This window comes from Physcomitrium patens, chromosome 7, assembly GCF_059467195.1.
Source record: "Physcomitrium patens ecotype Gransden chromosome 7, ASM5946719v1, whole genome shotgun sequence".
NCBI classification, from domain to species: domain Eukaryota; kingdom Viridiplantae; phylum Streptophyta; class Bryopsida; order Funariales; family Funariaceae; genus Physcomitrium; species Physcomitrium patens.
In genome coordinates, this window is record NC_143416.1 from 792421 (window position 1) to 813567 (window position 21147).

At 29.9% G+C, this 21147-nt stretch overlaps 2 protein-coding genes across 2 annotated transcripts; one reads left to right on the forward strand and one right to left on the reverse strand.

Annotated features, from left to right (window-relative positions):
• Positions 1-14203: 14203 nt before the first annotated feature.
• LOC112284820 (bifunctional protein FolD 2) lies at positions 14204-17205 on the forward strand. Its single transcript, XM_024525095.3, has 6 exons — positions 14204-14904; positions 15085-15225; positions 15527-15852; positions 16051-16287; positions 16459-16626; positions 16851-17205. The coding sequence occupies exons 1-6, from the start codon at positions 14745-14747 to the stop codon at positions 17025-17027; spliced, it is 1209 nt and encodes a 402-aa protein (XP_024380863.1). The 5' UTR covers positions 14204-14744; the 3' UTR covers positions 17028-17205.
• Positions 17206-17638: 433 nt separating this feature from the next.
• Positions 17639-18762, reverse strand: LOC112284821 (copper transporter 5). Its single transcript, XM_024525096.3, has one exon. The coding sequence runs from the start codon at positions 18359-18361 to the stop codon at positions 17942-17944; it is 420 nt and encodes a 139-aa protein (XP_024380864.1). The 5' UTR covers positions 18362-18762; the 3' UTR covers positions 17639-17941.
• Between the last annotated feature and the right edge of the window lie 2385 nt (positions 18763-21147).

Genomic DNA, 21147 nt, shown 5'->3' on the forward strand with positions numbered 1-21147 from the left:
AAATTAGCTTTTAAATTCTTTTTGAAGTTGATAGAAATTAAATTAATAAGGCCAAACTAAGATAATTATTTCAGATTTTTTTTTATACGAAAGATATATCTAAATATCTAAAAATATCTTAGCGATAATAAAATTATTATATAATACTTATTTTTACAATTAAATTGTATAAAACTATCTTGAATCATTACAATAATATTGACATATTATAAGGCTATAATATTTAGTCACAATATGTGGCATTGGGTGCAAAGCCACATTGAATTAGTATGATAGTGGATTAGTTTATATTTTTTTAGTCTACTCTGTATTTTTAGATTCTCATCTATTTTACTATTTTCTATCAAATAGATGAATACATCTACTCAGGATTTATGCATATAGTAAAAAAATCCCTCTTGACTTGACATTCTTATCAAGTTAGATTTTGTGGGTGTTTTTAGAAAGTTTGTTCTTCTAATTTTGTTTAGAGATGGTAGTTTAACTAGAAAATAAACTTAACACTTTCTACATACATTTGTATTCTTTGATTTGTTTTTGGTGGATTAAGAGATGCTTGACTTATGTTGGAATTTTTCAATTCTCCTTGATTGTATATTTATTATGTATTCTTTATTTATATTTGATTACATATTTTTATTAAGAATATAAATACTTAAAAAAATAAAAAGTATTAAGTAAATGATAAACATAGGTAGATTTAATAATATCTTGTGATAAAGCTTCTTAGAAGCTTTACAGATGTATATTTGACTTTAGACATGTTTGTAGCTGAATAGCAGGTTGAAAAATAAGCAAACAAATTAGCCACATGTTGCATATATTGGTGGCTTATAGTATAAGCTGGTCATGGGGCACACATATAAGAAACTTATCTTTGCAAGTTAGATATGTGTCTTGTAAATTAGACACATGTTGGAGGATCTGTAGAACATTGTCATATAACTTCTAGTTAGATAGTATATATAGATGCAAGAGTGAAGCCTTCTTCATTCTTGTCAACACCTTTTTAATCTTTAATGTTGTTTCAAAAGACTCTAATCTTGTTGTCTTTAGCAATAGTCATTCTAATGTCAATATTATACTAATTTTGAGTAAATACCTAATCTTTTGTAATAACAAAAAAATATATTAAGATTTTATTTGTTGTGATTCATATCTTTGACAATTTGACATGAGTGTTAATTCATTATTCTTGTTTTATTTAGAAGTGAGTGAATTACTTCAAATTTTTTTGAATATTTGAAAGATTACAAATTATTCATATTTATACTAATACTTAAGTGTTCTAACATTGATTTTTTCTTTAAATTAAATAGACTATCCTTCTTTATGGAAATATTTATTTGATATTAGAAAATACAAATTTATTTATTTTAATTTGACTTGTGGGTTTATTTAAGTTGTTTATGAAAGAAAAAATTATTGATGCTATATTCAACAAAAGTAAGAATAGATTTACAACTATTGCAAATCTTTACAATCTTATCAATACTCTTAGAGTAGATATCTTATATATTATTAAAATCAAGCATAGAGGTATTATTCCTATATCTATAAAAGAAGCCAAGAATGAAGTTCAAAGGCTATACTAAGAAGTTGTTGCAATTAAGAAAAGTAAGTAAATCCAATCCACAATTAAATTTAAGTCTTTTTTTTATTTATAATTATAAAAGAAACAAAGATTAATATGCCAGAGAAGTTTAATGGAAGAAGATTAAAATTTTAAAGATTTCTACAACAATTCAAGCTCTATCTAAGGTTTATCTTTTTCAATATCTTGATGGATTTACTTAAGTTGGATTTATAGATGCACTTCTATTTGGAAGTATTTTTTTTAATTTATATCTTTAATAGAAAATGATTCATGATTCTTTTATAATTTGAATTCATTCTTCAAAAAATTTATGGCCATATTTGTAAAAAGTGATTAAAAAAAAATTAATAAAGATTAAATTCATATCTTTACAACAATCATCATGTTCATCCATCATTCATACTATTAAATTCTAAAACCTTGTTTATAACATAAATTAGAATAATAAAGCTTTTATCAGTTAATTTTGGTATGGATTAAAAATTAATACCAAACACAATGTTAAGATCATTTTTATTGAAATAATTTATTGCATAATTCATTGCATGTAACAATTGACTTTTAAAAAAATACTATCAATATATATTGAGATCAAAAAAACAAATCAAGTTATGATGGTAACTTTTAAGTTTTTCAAAACTTATTCATTAAAGCCAAAACCTATGCAAATTAATACAATATGTTTCAAATCTCTCACTTAGCAATAAATGACTTACATTTTTAAAAAGATTTGTATTTATATTAAAGAGAACTTAAGCACATTGCTCAAAATTTTTCAAAGATGAAAAATAATTATAGAATGATGAGCATGGTTGCCAAAAAAATAAAGTGTCAAAAAATGAATTTCTTTAGCTACAATAGGAACCATGTGGCTGAAATCTTGTACAACATCCATTTAAGGTCCTATTTTTTCATCATATCTCTTACTTTATTTTATTGTAGATGTTAATTTAGGATAAAAAAATCACAAAGTCTTTGTCTTGTTAGATTTAAGAGCCTTAGCTTGTTTTATAGACATAGACTTTGTTAAAAATATAAAAATATCTTTAATTAAGAAAACTAAGCTTATACATATAAAAGTCATAGATAGTCATTTGTTATCTTTTAGAGATGTTATTTATAAAAGCATTTCTTTAGATATAGCAACTAATAGATATAATAGCTTAGTAATATTTAATATAATTAGATCTCTCTTCAACCTAATTATTCTAAAATTAACATGACTAAAGTTGTATAATCTTTAAATAAATTGAATTTCTCATAAGTTTAAATTTTTTTCATAGTTTAATCCAAAATATTTTTTTTTGAGTAAAAAGTCATAAATCTAATATAACTAAATTTTTATTAATAGATGCAAGAATTTTCATGCATGCTGCAAAAGAAAGTTATTCTTTTATTATATACTCCACATCTATTCTTTATAGTGGAAAGACTACAAGAAGCAGTCCAAGTCAATACTAAGATTATCAAGATGTTTTTAAAAAGAAAAATATGGATATTCTTCCAAAGTTCAATTCATCTTTATGAATGAAATCAAATACCATTTGGATCAATCTATAGCTTATTACAAAATTAATTAACTATACTTAATAAATACATTAACAAGAACATAGATTATATTTTCATATGCTATTTTGAATTGTTTAACATAAGCTTTCTTCTTATTTGCAAATAAAAAAGTCTAGCAAATGTGCATGGATTATCAATAATTAAATAAAATCACCATTAAGAATATGTATCCTTTATATTTGATTTCAAAACTTCTTGGTTAATTGAATCAAACTAAGATCTATATCTAAATAATTATGAGGAGCATACAACCTAGTATACATCAATGAAGAAGATGTATGAAAGACTATATTTTAAATATGGAAATTTTAAATATAATGTCATATTATTTAAATTCACAAATGCACCAATTATTTTTTTAATATCTTATGAATAATATATTTTTAGAATTTTTAGATGATTTTATTATTTTTTTCATAAATAATATTTTAATATATTCTAAAAATACATAAAATCATGAATTTCATATTTTTCATGTATTAAAAAAACTTAAGAATGCATAATTATATATCATGATGGAAAATTAAATATTTAATATAAATAAAATTAACTTCTTATAATATATCATTTCAAATGATGGTCTTATGATGGATCCAAAGAAAATTCAAACTCTCATAATTTGAAAGATTTTGAAAATAATAAGAAATGTATAATGTTTTTTGAGATTTGTCAATAACTATCAAATTTTTTATCAAAAATAATTCTTAAGTTGTAGCTACACTTACATATTTGATTTATAAAGCCAAACTTAAGTGGAATAAAGTAGCTAAAGTAATATTTGAAGCTTTAAAGAAAACTTTCGTTTTTGTACCAATCTTGTATTGCATTAGCTTTTTCAAGGAATTTTTTAAGAAAACAAACATATTAGACTTTACTTTGGATTTAATATTATCACAAATTAAAGTAGATGACAAAATTTACTTAGTAGCTTTTCATTTGAAAAACTTTTCAATATCCAAGATCAATTATAAAATCCATAGCAAAAAGATTCTTGCAATTATAGATTCATTTTAAGATTGATGTTGTCAAATAATATGAATTCTTGCTTAAAAATGCACTGAGCACCTAATTGTGGAAGGTAAACAAAAAATGCAACAACAAGATCTTACTAAGTCTAATAGAATCTGGAATAAATTTTAATTAATTTTTAACAAATCTAATCAAAATTTAACCAATCCAAAGAAATTTTTAAAAAATTACTAAAAAAATATAAAGAAGTCATAAATTAATTCTAAAGAAAATTAATAAAGAAATCATAAATAAATAATAAAATAAAAACCTTAAAGAAACAATAAAAATCTTAAAGAAGAATTTTTTTAAAAAAATATTAAAGATAAAAATTCTAAATAAATCCTAAGAAATTATATAGCCATGTTACTATTCAACATCCACTCCTTATAAACTTGTGGATCTTTTGGTATGCATCAAATAATCTAAAACTTATTTGATTCATACTATGCTTTCTATATATTTATTTAAATCTTCATCATAATTTTTTTTATCCAAGTCAAAATCATCTTCATGTCTAGAATGATTTATGTCTTCACCTTCCTCATTTGTTTTAGGTCCCAATTAATGTTGTTTATCAAATTATGCCTTATTTTGTAACAATACTCTTTTTAATCTTTCTAATGCTATTTACGCATCTTTTGGTCTTTCCTTAAGTTATTGAATCTTAATAGCTAAAATTTCTTTTCTTATTAATTCATTGTCCTATAGTAAAACATTTCAAATAGATATTTTTTTCTTCAATTGGCAAAATAGGTTTTTGATATGTCATAAGCTTAATAGATAATTATTTTATTATTGAAATATGAATTATTTGATTAGCCCACAATACAAATGACAAAAGCCAAGGCCATTTTTTAACCTTTTTATTACAAGATTTTACTATTGCTTTTATAATTGGCAGATGAATACATTCACTTTTTGCATTTCTTTCAAGATTATAAGTAATAATCAATGACAACTTAACTCCATATCTTTCAAAGAAATTATGAGCTTCTTGTATATTTAATTCTTCACAATCTACGGTGTCTTTTTCTATACATTCATAGTGACAAATAATATTATCAAGCAAAAATCTAAAAATTCCTTCTATAGACTTTATTATCAATATTCAATCTTCTACTTGGTTTAATAAATCTTGATGAGTCAAGATCAAATATTTTATTTTTTATAATTTGATTGGTATAATAATCAAATCAATAATCTATTTAAGATAAATAGCTAAAGGATATATTAGATATAGACCATCTTGATCTTATATATTAGAATACATTTGAAAAGTTGGAAAAAAATTTACAAATAAAATCCTATTTTGATATATATTTTTTCATTAATATTATTTTTTTAATGTTAAACAAAAATAGTCCAAATTATCTTATGTCTTGCTAATAAATTATCTTATGTCTTGCTAATAAATTATCTTATGTCTTGCTAATAAATTATCATGAAATTCTTTTATTAATTTTTATTGCTCTTTTTTATTACCTATCATTTATTGTGGCATCATAATTTCTTTCTTTAATATCTTCTATAAGAAAATTTTTGAAGCAAAAATCCATATTTTTTTTTATTTAATTTTTTTTGATATTTTTTTATTTAATTAAGATATTTAAATAATAATTAATATCTAATATTTTTTTCATAAATTTCTTCAAAAAATAGCTTATTTTCTTTTTTAATATTTGATACTAAATAGAATTTTATTCCAACATAATCAATGTCTTCAACCATCTTACCTTTTCTTTCATATCTTATTTGAAATAACATATTTGCCACTAAATTGTCTTTTCTAACAACATGTCTAAATTTTGGATTTAATGATTTGATATAAGTAATCTATCTTAATATTGTAATATTTGATGTTGAATAATTAGTAATCATTTCAAGCAATGGCAAGCAATTTGTTTCAATTACTACTATTTTATCAATCAAATAAAGCTTTTATAGTTGAAACAACTTTCTATAGTTTTCTTTTGACAAGCAAATATATACATTGGCAAGTGCTTAAAACTTTAGTTCCAATTCAAATTGTAAACTGTTTTTACTTAAATCATCTTGATCCATAGTGTATCTAATAGCAATAGAACTAGTATCTATAATAAAAATTACTTATCTATTATATTCATAATCAGTTCTTCTTAAAATTGAAAATATCAATAATAACACCTTTAGCCTTTATATTTCTTAAATAGGCTTTTTTTCATTTAAATTGATAATTCTTATATAATAATTCATTCAATGGATCTATTATATGAACATAATGAAGAAGCCATGTATAATAAAAAATACAAGCATCTAAAAACTTGCATACTTTTATTAAAGAGTCTCATGTATCATTCATTCTTTCAATTGCATCAATTTTCCTTAAATTTGATTTTTTTCCATAAATATCCAACAATGACAACTTCTTATATTCCAAATGGAGTTTTTGTTTCCAAAAATTTAACATTAATTTCTTCAAATTAAATTAAAATCTATTCAATCTTATATATAATCAACAATATATTCACAACACCATCTATCATTTAAATTCTCATCTTTTTTTTCCTTTTTTACATCTCTTAATAGGAATGACATCTAGAAAAAATATAGTTTTTCCAAAAATGAAGTTTCTCAATACCTTATTCATCTCATTTATCATATGTGCAACTAAGTTAGTAGCACTTTATGGAAGAGTACATATTTTAAGTAGTCTAAGTAGAGTTTTCATTGTTGTTAAAATTCTACTTCCAAATGCAAGTTGAAATTGTTCATAGCCTAAATATAAATTATCTATTGATAAATTGTCCTTCCTACAAATGCTTTAGTAAACTAATCTACTAAAGGTCTTATATTTATATTTTTAATAATAACTACATTCACTGAGTCTATATCTTGAATAAAACATAATGATCCATTTTTCTTAAGCATCATAAACCAACAACTAGAATACGGAGCAAAAAAGGCTCGAAAATCTTTATTTGCATCTTTTCTATTTATGAGTCATCAAATCAACTTATTGGTTGTTTTAAAACAAAAGAATACATTTAAAGTATCAAAATTTTAATTATTAGATAAAAATTAGTATAGAAGATTTTAGATAAAAGTAAAATAGTATTAATAGATAAATCACAATTTAGTATAAAAAATCTAGTAGAAAATTCCAACTTTAAGAAAATAGACTAGAAGCATTAATTTAGCATCCTTTTAGTATCTTTAGAGCATCTTAGAAGAATCTAAAATAGTCAAAAAAATTATATAATATAAGTCCAAATACCATATGGCATATGTTATATAATATATCATATATGGAATGCTATACGGGATATTAATATAATATAAAAATGATAGAAATATGATTTGAATACAATATCAATATGGTTTGGATATGATGGATAGTACCAACAAATATCTAGACTGGGTATCACAACCAAGTATCTTGAATCTCAACCTTGGGACAGAGCAAAGGCTGATAGGAGTCTAGCTTGTACTCTGATCTTTTATTTATTTATTTTGAATACAGATGGAAGCTTCAAAACTCAGGAGGCTTGTAGTTGTATTTTTCCATGGTTCTGCAAAGTTTTGGCTGAAGAATCTTCCCTCTCTAGTGACTGTAACTCAACAATGTTGGTCGCTTTATGTAGTTTGGATTATTTTTTTCTCTTTATTCTGTTGAATTGCTACAATGATGCATTGCTCTCTTCTTCATGTATTTTGTATCAAAGATGGAGCTCAAAGGTGAGGCGTTGCTTGTTGCAATTGTGATTTCAATGACATGAAGTTTAAGAGGCGGCTGAACATCACCTCTTGTGTTGTGTCGGCACTGTAGTTGCTGCAGCTTGTGTCTATCTACGTTTTTTTCTTACTGCAATGCAGCAAAGATGTTTGGTAGTGTCGACTACTCTATTGATTAGATTCTTGGTGGTGGCCCTAGTTTTTGCATGTATTGATTCTCATTTGATGACATAGTCGAATTGCAGGATACATATGTTGCAGCTAGTTGAAGGTAAATGGCGTAGCAATCACAATGGGAGCTATGGATTTGTCTAGGGCGATGGCTAAGGAATATGATGATTTTGACAAAGCCGCAATCGTGATTTGTGGGGCTAGTGAATGCTATATTTTGTATCAATGACGTCCATTGGTGGTTGTGTTGATTTTTTGGTGGAGATTCAAGCAATGCAAAGGATGTTTGTATGACTTCCTCCGTTGCCTATGCATGGTGCATGAAGAATATCCAAAAAAATCTAGCACTAAATAAGAGAAGTAAATAAGATTTTTAAGAACTAAATGTAGATAATTTCAAACCAGGGATACATTATTGACGACATCAAAATTAACATTGAGAGTTCAGTCTCATCAACCATTCAAGCAAACATTCATCTTACCTGTACTACCAAGAGCTAAAAGTCATCGAAGTATTAGAAGTCTGTGAATTTGACAATTGTTGGAATTGTATTATATGCCTTTTTGGTCATCACGTTTGCTTGATGGATTGTCTTTTTGTCAGTGTCACAAAGTTAATTCTTGCTCATTTGGCATTTTTAAAGTTCTCCAATTTAATTCAACCTGATAATTCATCAACTTTTGTATTTTATAATTCTTTCTACTTTGTTCTGAAGCATAATTTTGTTTGATAGGATCAAAATCATAGCATCATGAGATCTTGGGTAGATTTGAGTAAGTCAGCATCTCTAAGTTGACCTTACGAGTATGATCTCTATTCAACCTTGAATTATACAAGAACTTAGTCAAAGATCCGTAGTGTATCAGCTTTAAATTCTATTACTAGCTGCTGCCTTATTAGAGAGTCAGTTAGATTCTTATTGCTATCTGCAATAGGATGTTACTACAGAAGGTGGTTATTGAAGTAAAGAGAAGCTGAAAATTTGAGCTATGGCAGAGAGGACCAGCAAGCCTTCCAATTCGAAGGACTTCACATTCAAAGCCTTCCAACATGCCCACTTTTTTGTAAAACTATCCAAAATGACAACTTTAGAGTGAAAATTTAAATTAAGATCACATCAGAGTTGATGAATTAGGATTAAAATAAATAAATTCTAGATAATGAAATATTGGATGAATAAAAGCAAGTTGAATGAAAAAAATTGTGGATGAACTTAAGTTAAGCAGAGATGAATCTTATAAATGAATAATTATTTGGATGAAAAACCATTCTTAAATAAATTTTTGAAACTTAGATCAAAATTAGTTTGGATGAAATTTTAATTACTAAAAATTAAAAAATTAAAATTTCTAAAAGTGTATGAGAGTATTATAATTATAATTAATATTTTGATGCATGTATGATTATTAATTGATGTGCAAGTGATTAATTGAATTTTTTAGAGAACTTAAGGTCTTTCAATAAGAACTAGATTGATATTTTATACAAGAGAAACATAAGATAATAAATTATTATGATTTAGGATAAATTACCAACTAGAAGTGTTTATTTAGTTCACAATTGAAGTATTAGAACTTATTGGATACTACTTAGATAATAATCATAAAATAATAGAACTAATAGAAAGTTATTTTGGTTCACACTTTCAATCATTCCACCAATTTAAGTAAGTGTGTGGTTGGCACAAGAATTAGCCTTAAGTTTTAAGGTATATATGGTATTTTAAAGATAATCATAGAAACAAAAATATTAGGATCTACACATCATATCTCATGAGGTCCAAAGGCAAATGATTTTACCTTATTTTGCAAACATTGCTTTAAAATATTCAATTTTTGTTGGTAATAAAGAACCATCACATCCAATCTTTAATTCTTTAAAAGTTTCTTTTGTAAATTGATGTTTAATATTCTTTAGACCTCCTAAATTTTCTTCTTATGATTCTTCTTCTATTTTTTCTATAAAATATTTTAGTAAAGGTTTAATAATAGATTTTACCTTCTTATCTAAAATTTTATGTTTTATCTCTATAATAACTTTTGGCATTTGAAAAGATTTAAATATAGAACAAACCTCTCTTAAATGAATTTTCACAATATTATCATTACCTCTTAATCCAATAGATATAATTAACTCCAAAAAATCTTTCTATCTACTTTCTTCATAAACACCAAAAATCTTCTCATAATCTTCTAATATTCATGATTTATATTTAAAAAATTAATATTATCTTTTTTCTCTTTTTTTTCTTTTTAAATCTTTAATTTTTTTGTACATAATATTTTTATTCTCAAAAATATTAACAAAACTTATATCAAAGGCATCTACATCTTGTGAAAATACTTTCCATTTTTTATCTCTATAAACTTATTTTATAGTGGTACTTCTCTAAAATCCTTAAATTCTTCAACAATTCTTAGTAATGGCTTCTCTTTCAACCTATCTCAATTTTATTCATGATTAGAAGATACAATTAAAAATTATATTACTTTCTTTCCATCTTCAAATATATCCATGCATAAGCTAAACCATAATCAAGCACTTTTGTTTCAATCCATGTTGTGATAAAATATGGTTGTCTTAATTCATTAGATAGAATGTTGTATCTTAAACAAAGATTTTTTTATTTTTTTATTGCAACATCTCCAATCTAGATTTTAGCATGTAAACAAGATCCATATAATTTATCTTGTATATTATTAGTTATTTATATTATCCATCTAGACTCCATATCAATTAGCCACCTCCGCTTCTTGTAAAGATCTTTAGATATAAGATTTATTTCAAAACCATGGTCAATTAAAGCAACAACTAGTTCTTCTATATCTCTTATTTTTACCAATATTTTTGTAGTTGTCCTTGTTCAATGTTTTCAAGTATAATGGCTTGAAGCTTCTAATTCCTTATCACTACAATCCTCAAAACACACTTATTGATTATAACCATTTTTTTTAGTTATTAATTACTTATAACAATTATTAATTTCTTCTTCATCTTTATATATCTTTATATAATAGTATGACTCATTCTAGCTTCATCTATTAATTGCTTCTTTCATTTAATGTTGTCAATAATAACATTATAAAATTCTTTCTTTGCAACTTCTAAAATTTCTTTCAATATGAACTCTACCTAAGCATTTAATACATGTTCTTTAAGTACCTCTTTTAAATCTATTGTTGCTTCAATATCAGTGAATAGTTTATATGCTATTGACTTACTTTTATTTTTTGTCTCTTTTATTTATTTTTTTAATATTGTTGAGGTATCATTTGTGAAGAATTCTTCTGAAACTGCCATGTAAGCCTTCTTTCCATGTATTTGCCTCTTAGAAGAATTTTCTTCTTTTATATTATCAAAAAAAATAACTTTTTCTTTTCTTCCAACGAGGCTATATGTTAGTTCTTAGTAATGTATGCATGTTTTTAAAGTTATTTGAAAAAAATTATTATAGAACAAACTTCTTTGTCTATGTAGAGGTTAATTTTTTTTTTTTAAGTTTTCAATTACACAAAATTATATACATGTTATGCAAATTTCATATTTTCATTAGAATATTTATTCTATAAATTCTTCTATAATAAGAAAATTAGTCATTTTCTCTTCTTAAATTTTTTTTATTTTTTTTATAAATATTATTTTTTCTTTTCATATTTCTTTTATAATATTGATCTGTATTTTGTGAAATTATATTTTTAATAGTCTATAAAATCATTAAATAATTTTTTTTAAAATGTGAATAATATTTACTTGTTATAGACATTATTGTATCTTTATATCAATCTTTGAACTTAATTATATTTTTTACTTGAAAATTCTAAGATTTATTCAAATTATACAAGTTCAAACTTGACTTGATTTTGTTTTTTCTAAAGAAATCAAGGTAGTGTTTTTTTCCAAATAATAGTGTATTGAATAATTATATGTCAAAAAACAAGAATTTTGCAACTTAAGTAGACAATAAGAGTTAGTCTTTTCAAGACAAAGTATTTTTTTTTCTTTTCTTTGCTTTCTTTTACATATATAATTCAAAAAGAATTTATACTTTACAAAATATAGATTTTTCAAAAAACTTTTAATATTCAACATTAAAATTGAATTGATAAGAGACTATGAATAAATTTTTATATGGTCAAAGAATAAGATTTATTATAATCCATATGACTAAAAATAATTATAAACACACAGATATAATATCATGGATATACATATTTACTCCAATAATTACCTATATGATTAAGTAGAAGTAAGTAAAAGTAAATTAATTTCATAATATATTCTAAATAAGCTTCTTAGAAGCTTTATAAACGTTGCTTTGACTTTGTACGTGTTTGAAGTTAATTAATAGGCTAGAACTTAGTCAATAAATTAGCCACATGACACACATATTAATAGCTTGTAGAACAAGTTAACTATGTAGTATACATATAGATAATTTGTCTTACAAGTTAAGTCATGTATCTAGAAAAATCAATACGTATTAGAGGTCCTATAGAATATTGCCACATAGCTCTTAGTTAGAAAGTATATATGGAGGCAAGAGTGAAACCTTCTTCAGCCTTGTCAATACCTTTCTAGTCTTTAGTCTTGTTTCAAGAATTTTTAGTCTTCTTGTCTTTGGCAATAGCCATTCTAGTTCAATATACTACCATCTTTGAGTAATTTTCTAGTCTTTTTGAATAACACAAGAGTGTATCAAGATTTTCTTTCTTTGAGATTCATATCCTTGACACACAATCAACCTTAAATCTAGTAGTATTGTCTTTTTTTATAACACACAATCAACCTTAAATCTAGTAGTATTGTCTTTTGTCATAAGGATTTGTCAATATAAATAAGGCCATAATTTTATTATCTCACTATTCATCATATCTCCACAAGTATGTATAAAAAGTTTGTGAAGCTTTTAGACTAATATTTGTAATGACTTTGGAATTTGAATTCGTATCTTTTTAGATTTAAGCGTAAATGCAATATCTTAATATAGTTCAAATATCACATATAGACATCCACATGTTCTTACCATCTCACAATTAAGCTTCTTTCTTGTTGTAAAAATAATAATAATAATAATAATATAAACCTTAAAGTTATAATAATAATACAAAAAATACTAATCAAACAAATTCTATTATGTACTTCAAGATTAATACTTTAAAAAAACTTTTTTAATTATATAATATTGTTGCCAACAAAATATAAATTTTAATTCTCTCTGTGTGCATATATATATATATATATATATATTTATCACTTAAAAAGATGGATATTGTTTTAAAATACCCTTATTTATTGTACAACTTCAATCAATGTTATGCCACAATTAAAATTGCTCGCTATTTGTGAATTTCATAATTATTCTTTATTAAAATTCATTCTCATTTCACAACCCAAGTCACCAAATTTAAGTGGAGCATGAGCATAATTGTCAAATATATAGTTGATCCCCTGTCCTAAAACTGCACTATAAGGATATGCTCTCCATTCCTTTAATGCATATCCACAAGCTGACTCGGATTAGAATCCTCCTTTCACCACAAGCGTCGAATTCTGGGGCCAATCTTGTGGAATATTCTTCACACAAATGGTCCCTATCCTATCACCATTGCCACACAACTAGTCATCACGCAGACAAATTTTCTGGAAAATTTGAGGGCTTTCATGGCGAAAATGTTCCCATAAGTTTACTTTAAATTTTAAAACATAAAGCACGAGCTCACCACTCATCTAATGCAAAACCCAAAGAGTTCTTAACATATGTTTTGTTTGTCCCAGGAATCAGAAAATCGTCAACCTTTATTGAAAGTTCGATTCAGAACCAGGACCTGAAACCCTAATTGTTTCACAAATTCCATCCGCCACGTCGGACAAATGCTGCGAAAAAAACTAATGCTCACGTGGCACGCTCGCGCGGACACGAACTCGTCATTCCCAAAGACCTTCACTTTTACTTTTCCTAGATATCACGATAGGTGTTCTTCACAAATTGTACATTTTCAAGTTCAAGTTCCATAGATGTTAAGATTCTTAGAAAGACAATCTCCTCAAAGTGCTCTAGAAAGATCATAGAGTTTTGGTTATATATCCTAGATCTTAGATGGGTATATAGTTAGAAAACGAGGAACATTTGGCGGGGACGGACCGACCGCAATAGAGGCGTCGAGCGAGCGATGGCGACCGACTGAGAGAGTGTTTTTTTTTGTATTGCGGCGAGATCATAAGCGCAGGTCGAAGAAATGATACTGTCTACGTCGATGTTTTAATCAATGATCGATCTGTTTCTGTTTTAGTAACAGCTGTGATCTGTGGAGGCTGGCAATGGCGACAAGAAGCGGAGGAGATTTGATCGTGGATGGGCGCCGAGCCGAGCTGCCTGCGTTTTTCTATCGGTTGGAAGGCCTTTTGGTGATGGCACTTCTGTTTTGAATACCGAAGGTTTTTTCCATCGAGGTTTTTGGAATCATCAGGGAAGGACTTTGTCTTTAGGTTCTTTAGTTGAGTGTTCTGAAGTTAGAAACGAGATTTTTCTGAAGTTGATAAGCACGAGTTCGACAGGTTTAGGAAGTCGAAGTCGAGGTTGCATTTAGGTCGAGGACGAAGGCGCTGTGGGAGACTGTTTGGGCGTATTGCATTGATTTCGGGAAGCTGTAGATTTCGGGAAGCTGTAAATCAAGATTTTACGAGATGTTTGGGGTATGTCATCGGCGTGCGGAGCTACCGAAAGCAGCATTGCGGTTGTGCTCTTTGCACCAGAATTTCGTGACTGATGTTCTGTCGGCATCTCCTGCAGTAGAGAACGTAGCTTCTGCTGATTGCGCATGTTTTGAACAAGCAATCACCTCAGGTACGTTTCTTTCGAGCGTTGTTTTATGATATTGTGGAGTTTGAAGAGTGTACTCATTTGCGAGGAGCAATAGAAGGGTATCCTTGGTGTATGTCTGCGATTTTGAGCAGGATTAGGATGATTACATGGAATGGATAAATTGCAATTTTATGGAGCCGGAGGTACTACATTGTTTTTCAGGAGATAGACAATTGTACTCAACAAGATCTCACGAGTTTCAAAAGCTGGTAAAGACGTCTTCGGTACTAGGTTGGAACACTATTGACAAGTGGAAGAACCGCCACGATTTGTTACCACCGAAATCCATTCTCAAAAAAGAAGGTATATGCTTCAATGTATTTTTTTTCTTCTCGCAATCTTGTTCTTCGTTCTCATGGATTCATTTGTTCCTGAGAGTCCTACGAGTATCTCTTAGCTTTGCATCATATTGTAGCTGTAATTGCACAGGGTGAATTTTTCTGTTCTCACCAAGGATTTGTTGAAGAACTGATTGAACTGCAACGTGTTCTTTTCCTTCTTCTTTTTTTTTTCAATCGAGATACTCTTTGAAAAGATAGTGTTGCTTCTCTGGCTGTCCATTCTCATGGCAACTTCTTGATACATCTACTTCGCATCTGCGCAGCGTCTATTATTTCGTCTCCTTCGGCCAACATAATCGATGGCGAAGCTATTGCTCAGGAGATTAAACTTGAAATTGCTGAAGTGGTTGAGAAGATGAGATCTGCTATCGGTAAGGTTCCCGGCCTTGCAGTGGTCCTGGTGGGCTCACGCAGGGATTCTGAGACGTATGTCCGAAGAAAGCAGAGAGCATGTGAAAAAGTGGGCTTCAACTCTTACGGAGTCTCGTTGCCAGAAACTGCTACAGAGGAGGAGGTTCTGGAAGCTGTCAGGAAATTTAATGCTGACCCAAATGTCCATGGTGTATTGGTGCAGCTTCCGCTTCCTCGCGTAAGTGCTCTTTAAGTACAATGCGAACTGCTTTGAAGTTCTTTTTTGTTGGTATTTTTTTTGTGGAAATCATGCACGAACACATTTACCTTACAGCATTAAGGAGCATTCGTAAGTAGGGTTTCAGCACAGTAGATTACAATCCACCTAAGGATAAGTTTACTTCTGCCCATCTAATTTAAGTCTTTGCTAATGCAGCATATTTGTGAGGAGAAGGTAGTGGGTGCTGTGAGCATACAGAAAGACGTAGATGGTTTCCATCCAATGAATGTGGGGAGGTTGGCCATGCAAGGCCGGGCTCCGCTCTTTGTGTCATGTACTCCCAAAGGGTGCATTGAGTTGCTGTTACGATCTGGCGTACAGATAGAAGGAAAACATGCAGTGGTAATAGGGCGAAGTAACGTGGTTGGCATGCCAGCTGCTTTGCTTCTACAAGTACGTCGCTTCCTTTCTCGCATTTTTTTTTAATTTTCTCATTGCTTTTCAGCATGAGTTAGTGGAAGAGAACAGAACATCTTTGTGCGGTCATCTGTTGGTTAAATATACATGAGGATTCTGTTCAATATTTGATTCAAGCACTGACAAGTTAATACGTGTTCGATGTAGCGGCAAAATGCAACGGTTACTGTGGTTCATTCGCATACTCCAAACCTTGCGGAAGTCACCAGGAATTCTGACATCGTCATTGCTGCTGCTGGAGTGCCGTTTATGGTGCAAGGGAGTTGGTTGAAGCCTGGGGCTGTTGTTATTGACGTTGGCATCAATTACATAGAGGTTAGGCCTTCAATCATATGCCCTGGTTGCTCTTCCTAGATCTGCACCTGTCGAGGGTTGTAATTTAGGGTCCAGGAGAACGTGGAGTTAAGTGTGTAGACTGCCCTCCTCGTACTATTTTGCAATAAGTTGTCTGCGAGAATACGGGTCTGGTTGTTACTCAGAAGCTCGAAGTTGATAATAGCTGCTGACTTAGCGTTTGATGTGTTCTTTGATGATACTAGGATCCTGATTCCGAGAATGGATATCGAGTGGTTGGCGACGTTTATTACGCAGAGGCCTGTCAAGTGGCGTCTCTAATCACTCCTGTTCCTGGTGGGGTTGGGCCAATGACCATCGCTATGCTGCTTTCCAACACCCTTGATTCAGCAAAACTTGCATTTGGGTTCGTCGAAAATTGACGAGCTGCACAGGGCGTCCACTTTAGAAATCGAAAGATTGGAGTTTCTCAATCACGGCTGTAGTTGTTCACGAATAGAGCGTTAGGGTAAGTATAGACATCAGCATAGGCGCATCTCAAATTTCTATCATGATAACGTACAATTATTTTTGTCGCCAATAAATTCTTCTCTTTATTTATTTGTTCATTTATAATCAATCTCTTGCTGTGTAGTCGCATGAGTCAGCTCGCTTAGCTCCATGCGCTTAATACAATGTCACCCTGTCTTGTGACACTGTTTTATGTGCAACGACACAACGATTGGAAAGCAGGGGTTGATAAGATGCTGTCCAGATTGGCTGATGTGTGAGGTGTTTCAAAGCACTGTGTTCGTCTTCTCTTGACTGACTCGTAGTTCAACCACAGTTCTCCAGTATCGAGGATGTCATGCAAATGGAATTCCTGGAAATCTCTCAAAAGTAACTGGAATCCAAAACATTTGTGGCTGCTTACAAGAAGCGAGACACTGTTTGGTGGAGTAATTCTCCGAAATCACCCAGTAAATTACAAAGTGGTCCAGTCACGAGGACCCAACGCCAGAAGGGCACACAAACACGACAAAAATTGACAGAGTTTCGATGAGATTGGTAAAGAGTACTAATTATTTGTACGAATCGAGTACAATCTGCACACATATACGGCATTAGATCATGAGACAACAGCTCTACTATGAACAAATCGAGCTACTATCTATTATATGCTCTCTATCACATTCAAACTCGAACCTATTCGATGCGATTGCGCGTTACAAGTGTCTCGTCTGACTTCACGAAACCCTCGTGGACACGCGCCCTCGAATCTGGCTACTTGACACCACCACAGCAATAAGCTTGCTTCTTCGAGAATAGAGCCCCGCAGTTGTCAATTTAATACTGCTTACATCGCTCCACATGCACTATCACCTCCGGGGCTGTTGCTGCGGAAAAAGAAATGACCAAACGCAAGCCCCGCCACAATGGCCAAGAAAACACCCCAATTGAATGACATGGCCGCGAGCATCAGCATGTAGCCTAACCCTACGTTGACGCCAAACAGAAAAGCCTCCAACACCTTGGTGAATAAACATTTCCGACCCGAAGTGCCAATCAAAGGAATTCGGGCATCATCGCCATCCTCCATGCGACCTTTCTCCGCTTTCGCACCTAATGCCGATCTTTGGCTAGCCAACCACTCATGCAGCATGGAGAAGAGGAACACCACCAGCAACGACACCACGTACCACAGCCATGTGTGCACGCGCCAGAAATCGAACAGGATCGTCACGTCCTTCCCCCAGTAAAACGTCATGTGCATCATCTTGACCGACTCCTCGCAAAACTCAACAATCCCTTTCCAAAATCTCCACACCCTCACAATAATTCTCACTTACAAACCCCCCTCCGACGACGACGGCCCCCACACCCACCGCGAAGCTTGGTCGCAGTAAAGCTGGCCTTCGGCTTCGACCACCACCGCCACCACCGCTCCGAAACACCACACAGCCTCGATACTGCAACCAACCTCACAGCTCCAATTGCAATCGCACCCTCGTCGGCAGGCGAGTGATCAAAGGATCGGAAGACAGTGGCGGGGGCAAGGAGTTCGCGTGATGAAGGAGACGCAAATCAGATCCCGAGGAATCAATCCCCCATCTCCCCGCGAGCTTCATTACGTGAGGAAGCCCCATGTACTACACTGGCGTGTTGTAGTACACGGCAAACTGTGTACACTGCACTGCCTATTCTTACCACTCCAGCGCCGTATGAACGGAGTTGAATAGTGTGATCAGGGACATTTTTGGTGCTCCTGGATCGCGGTGTGAACAGAGAAAGGGAGGTTGGCGGGTGATGGGGATTGGCTGTGGGGCGTGAAGGAAGGATTCTCTTTTATTTATTTGTTTGTGTTATATTATTTATTTATTTATTTATTGATGAGACTGGATTGATGATGGATTGGTTGCTTTAATATGAATTATTCTTCCATCCCTTTGTGCCCAGATTTTTGGATTGTTTAGGGCTTTGTACTATTGTACATACAGTTTTTTTTAATACTAAAATCTTTTCTTTTCTTTTTTCTTATATATATATATATATATATATATTTAACATTCCCATATATATATATATATATATATATATATATGGGAATGTTAAATTGACCCTATATTTTATAAAATTTATCCACCCATTCAATGGATCTAAAATCAATGAAAACCAACCACATTCATCATAATTACCATATTTTTCATCACGGGTAGATCAATTTAGTAAAACTTTAGGTCTATTTAATAGTTTGATATACATATTGTTTTTTTTTGTTTTGTTTTGTTTTGTTTTTTTTTTTTTTTTTTTTTTTGTATATTTGTAAAGTTATGCATTCTTCACATTATAAAAAGGAAAACAAATCTTGGATCTTTATCAAATATATGAAGAGATCAGGCATGTGCATGTGTGTATATGTTTGTGCGTATGCATATTAAATGTTATAGCATAAATGTGTTTCTACCATTAATTATTTTTAGCTATTTTGATATTAAAAAATTATTGGTTATGTTTTTAACAGTTATCAATAAAAAAAATATTTAATCATGATCATGTACAAAATTTTATATTAATATGATATTATATATAATAGTATATTACTTCTTTGTATATATACTTTCCCCATTAAACCAAAGTATTTTTTATATTGTAATAATAATAGTTTTGTTATATTACTTGAATTTTTAATTTATTAATATAATTCACCATGTCGTTATATTACAGAGTCTTTAAATTTGAAAGAAATCAAATTTTATTCTACGCGTTTATGTAAATATAAACTGATTTTTCTGTGAGATTACAGAAGATAAAATCCTTTTACTACGAAAACTTTAGTCTGTAAGCTAATAATCCCAAAATATTCTTAAATTGAACAGACAGTAGCATCAATTCCAACTTCTACTGTAAAAAAATAAAAAATATATTTTAAAAAATAAAAATAAAAAATAGTACAACACATGAGTATGTAGTAAGAATCAATATTTAATCTTTTATTTTTTAAAATTTTAGCCAAAAATAACATGCATAGAAAATCTCTCTCTCTCTCTCTCTCTCTCTCTATATATATATATATATATATATAACAAGAAAATCATTAGCAATTTTTATTTTGACATCACATTGAATACATTGTATTCTTGTTGCTTTTGAACTAATAATAACTCTCTCATAAAAAAAAATCAGTTCTTTAACCCTAAATCATGTAAATTTCCTCTTTCTTTTCCTCTTTTTTTTTTTTTTTTTTTTTTTTTTTGTAAATGTATAAACATACCTTACAAAAATCACTAGTCAAACCAATGCACACACAGTTCACCTTCATTTGCTACATCACATATTCAAATTTTAAACCAAAGAAAATCATACAAAAAACTCACACTGTACTTTTTCATCGACCGGAATAGACCACTGGTAAATAAATAAACAAATAAATCCCCTCACGTTGGTTGAGAGAGTACTCCATTTGCTTGGTCTTATTGTGCGGTTTATATTACCAGGCTGAAGTGCAACTGGGTGAATTGAATCCACATCTGTTCTGCAACAGGATGGGAGTGTAAATCCAGCTCGATATACCAACTACTTCAATGTTGTCCACACTTTGAGAATGGGACTGTGCAAAATGTCCCCAAAAGGTGTCTAGACGAGAGCATGCCAATGTGAAACGAGACCATTTCGAAACTCAACCATGATGCTGGGATCGCACCTTGGAAGATTTGAAGCATCAAGACTTTGGTAAAATCGGAACTCTCACCATGTTAATGTGCTCGTCATCTATGCGAATAACGCCTATGTAAAGAATGAAGAAGACTAATGTCGGCAGTGCAACTCACCGACACAATACCCTGATTGCGAACTGAATAGTTCGTTATGTGCAAATTTTGTTTAGCAAATTAAGACTTCGTGATATGATATACAATTGTTTTATGATGAATATGGATTGGGTCTCAATTTTCAATTCAAGTTACATTGGCCTAACGTTGATTAGTTTGAATCCCAATATGGTTGATTTCAAGTAGACTACTGCTTTTAGAATACAAAAAAATTACCCAAACTGTGTACATTTCT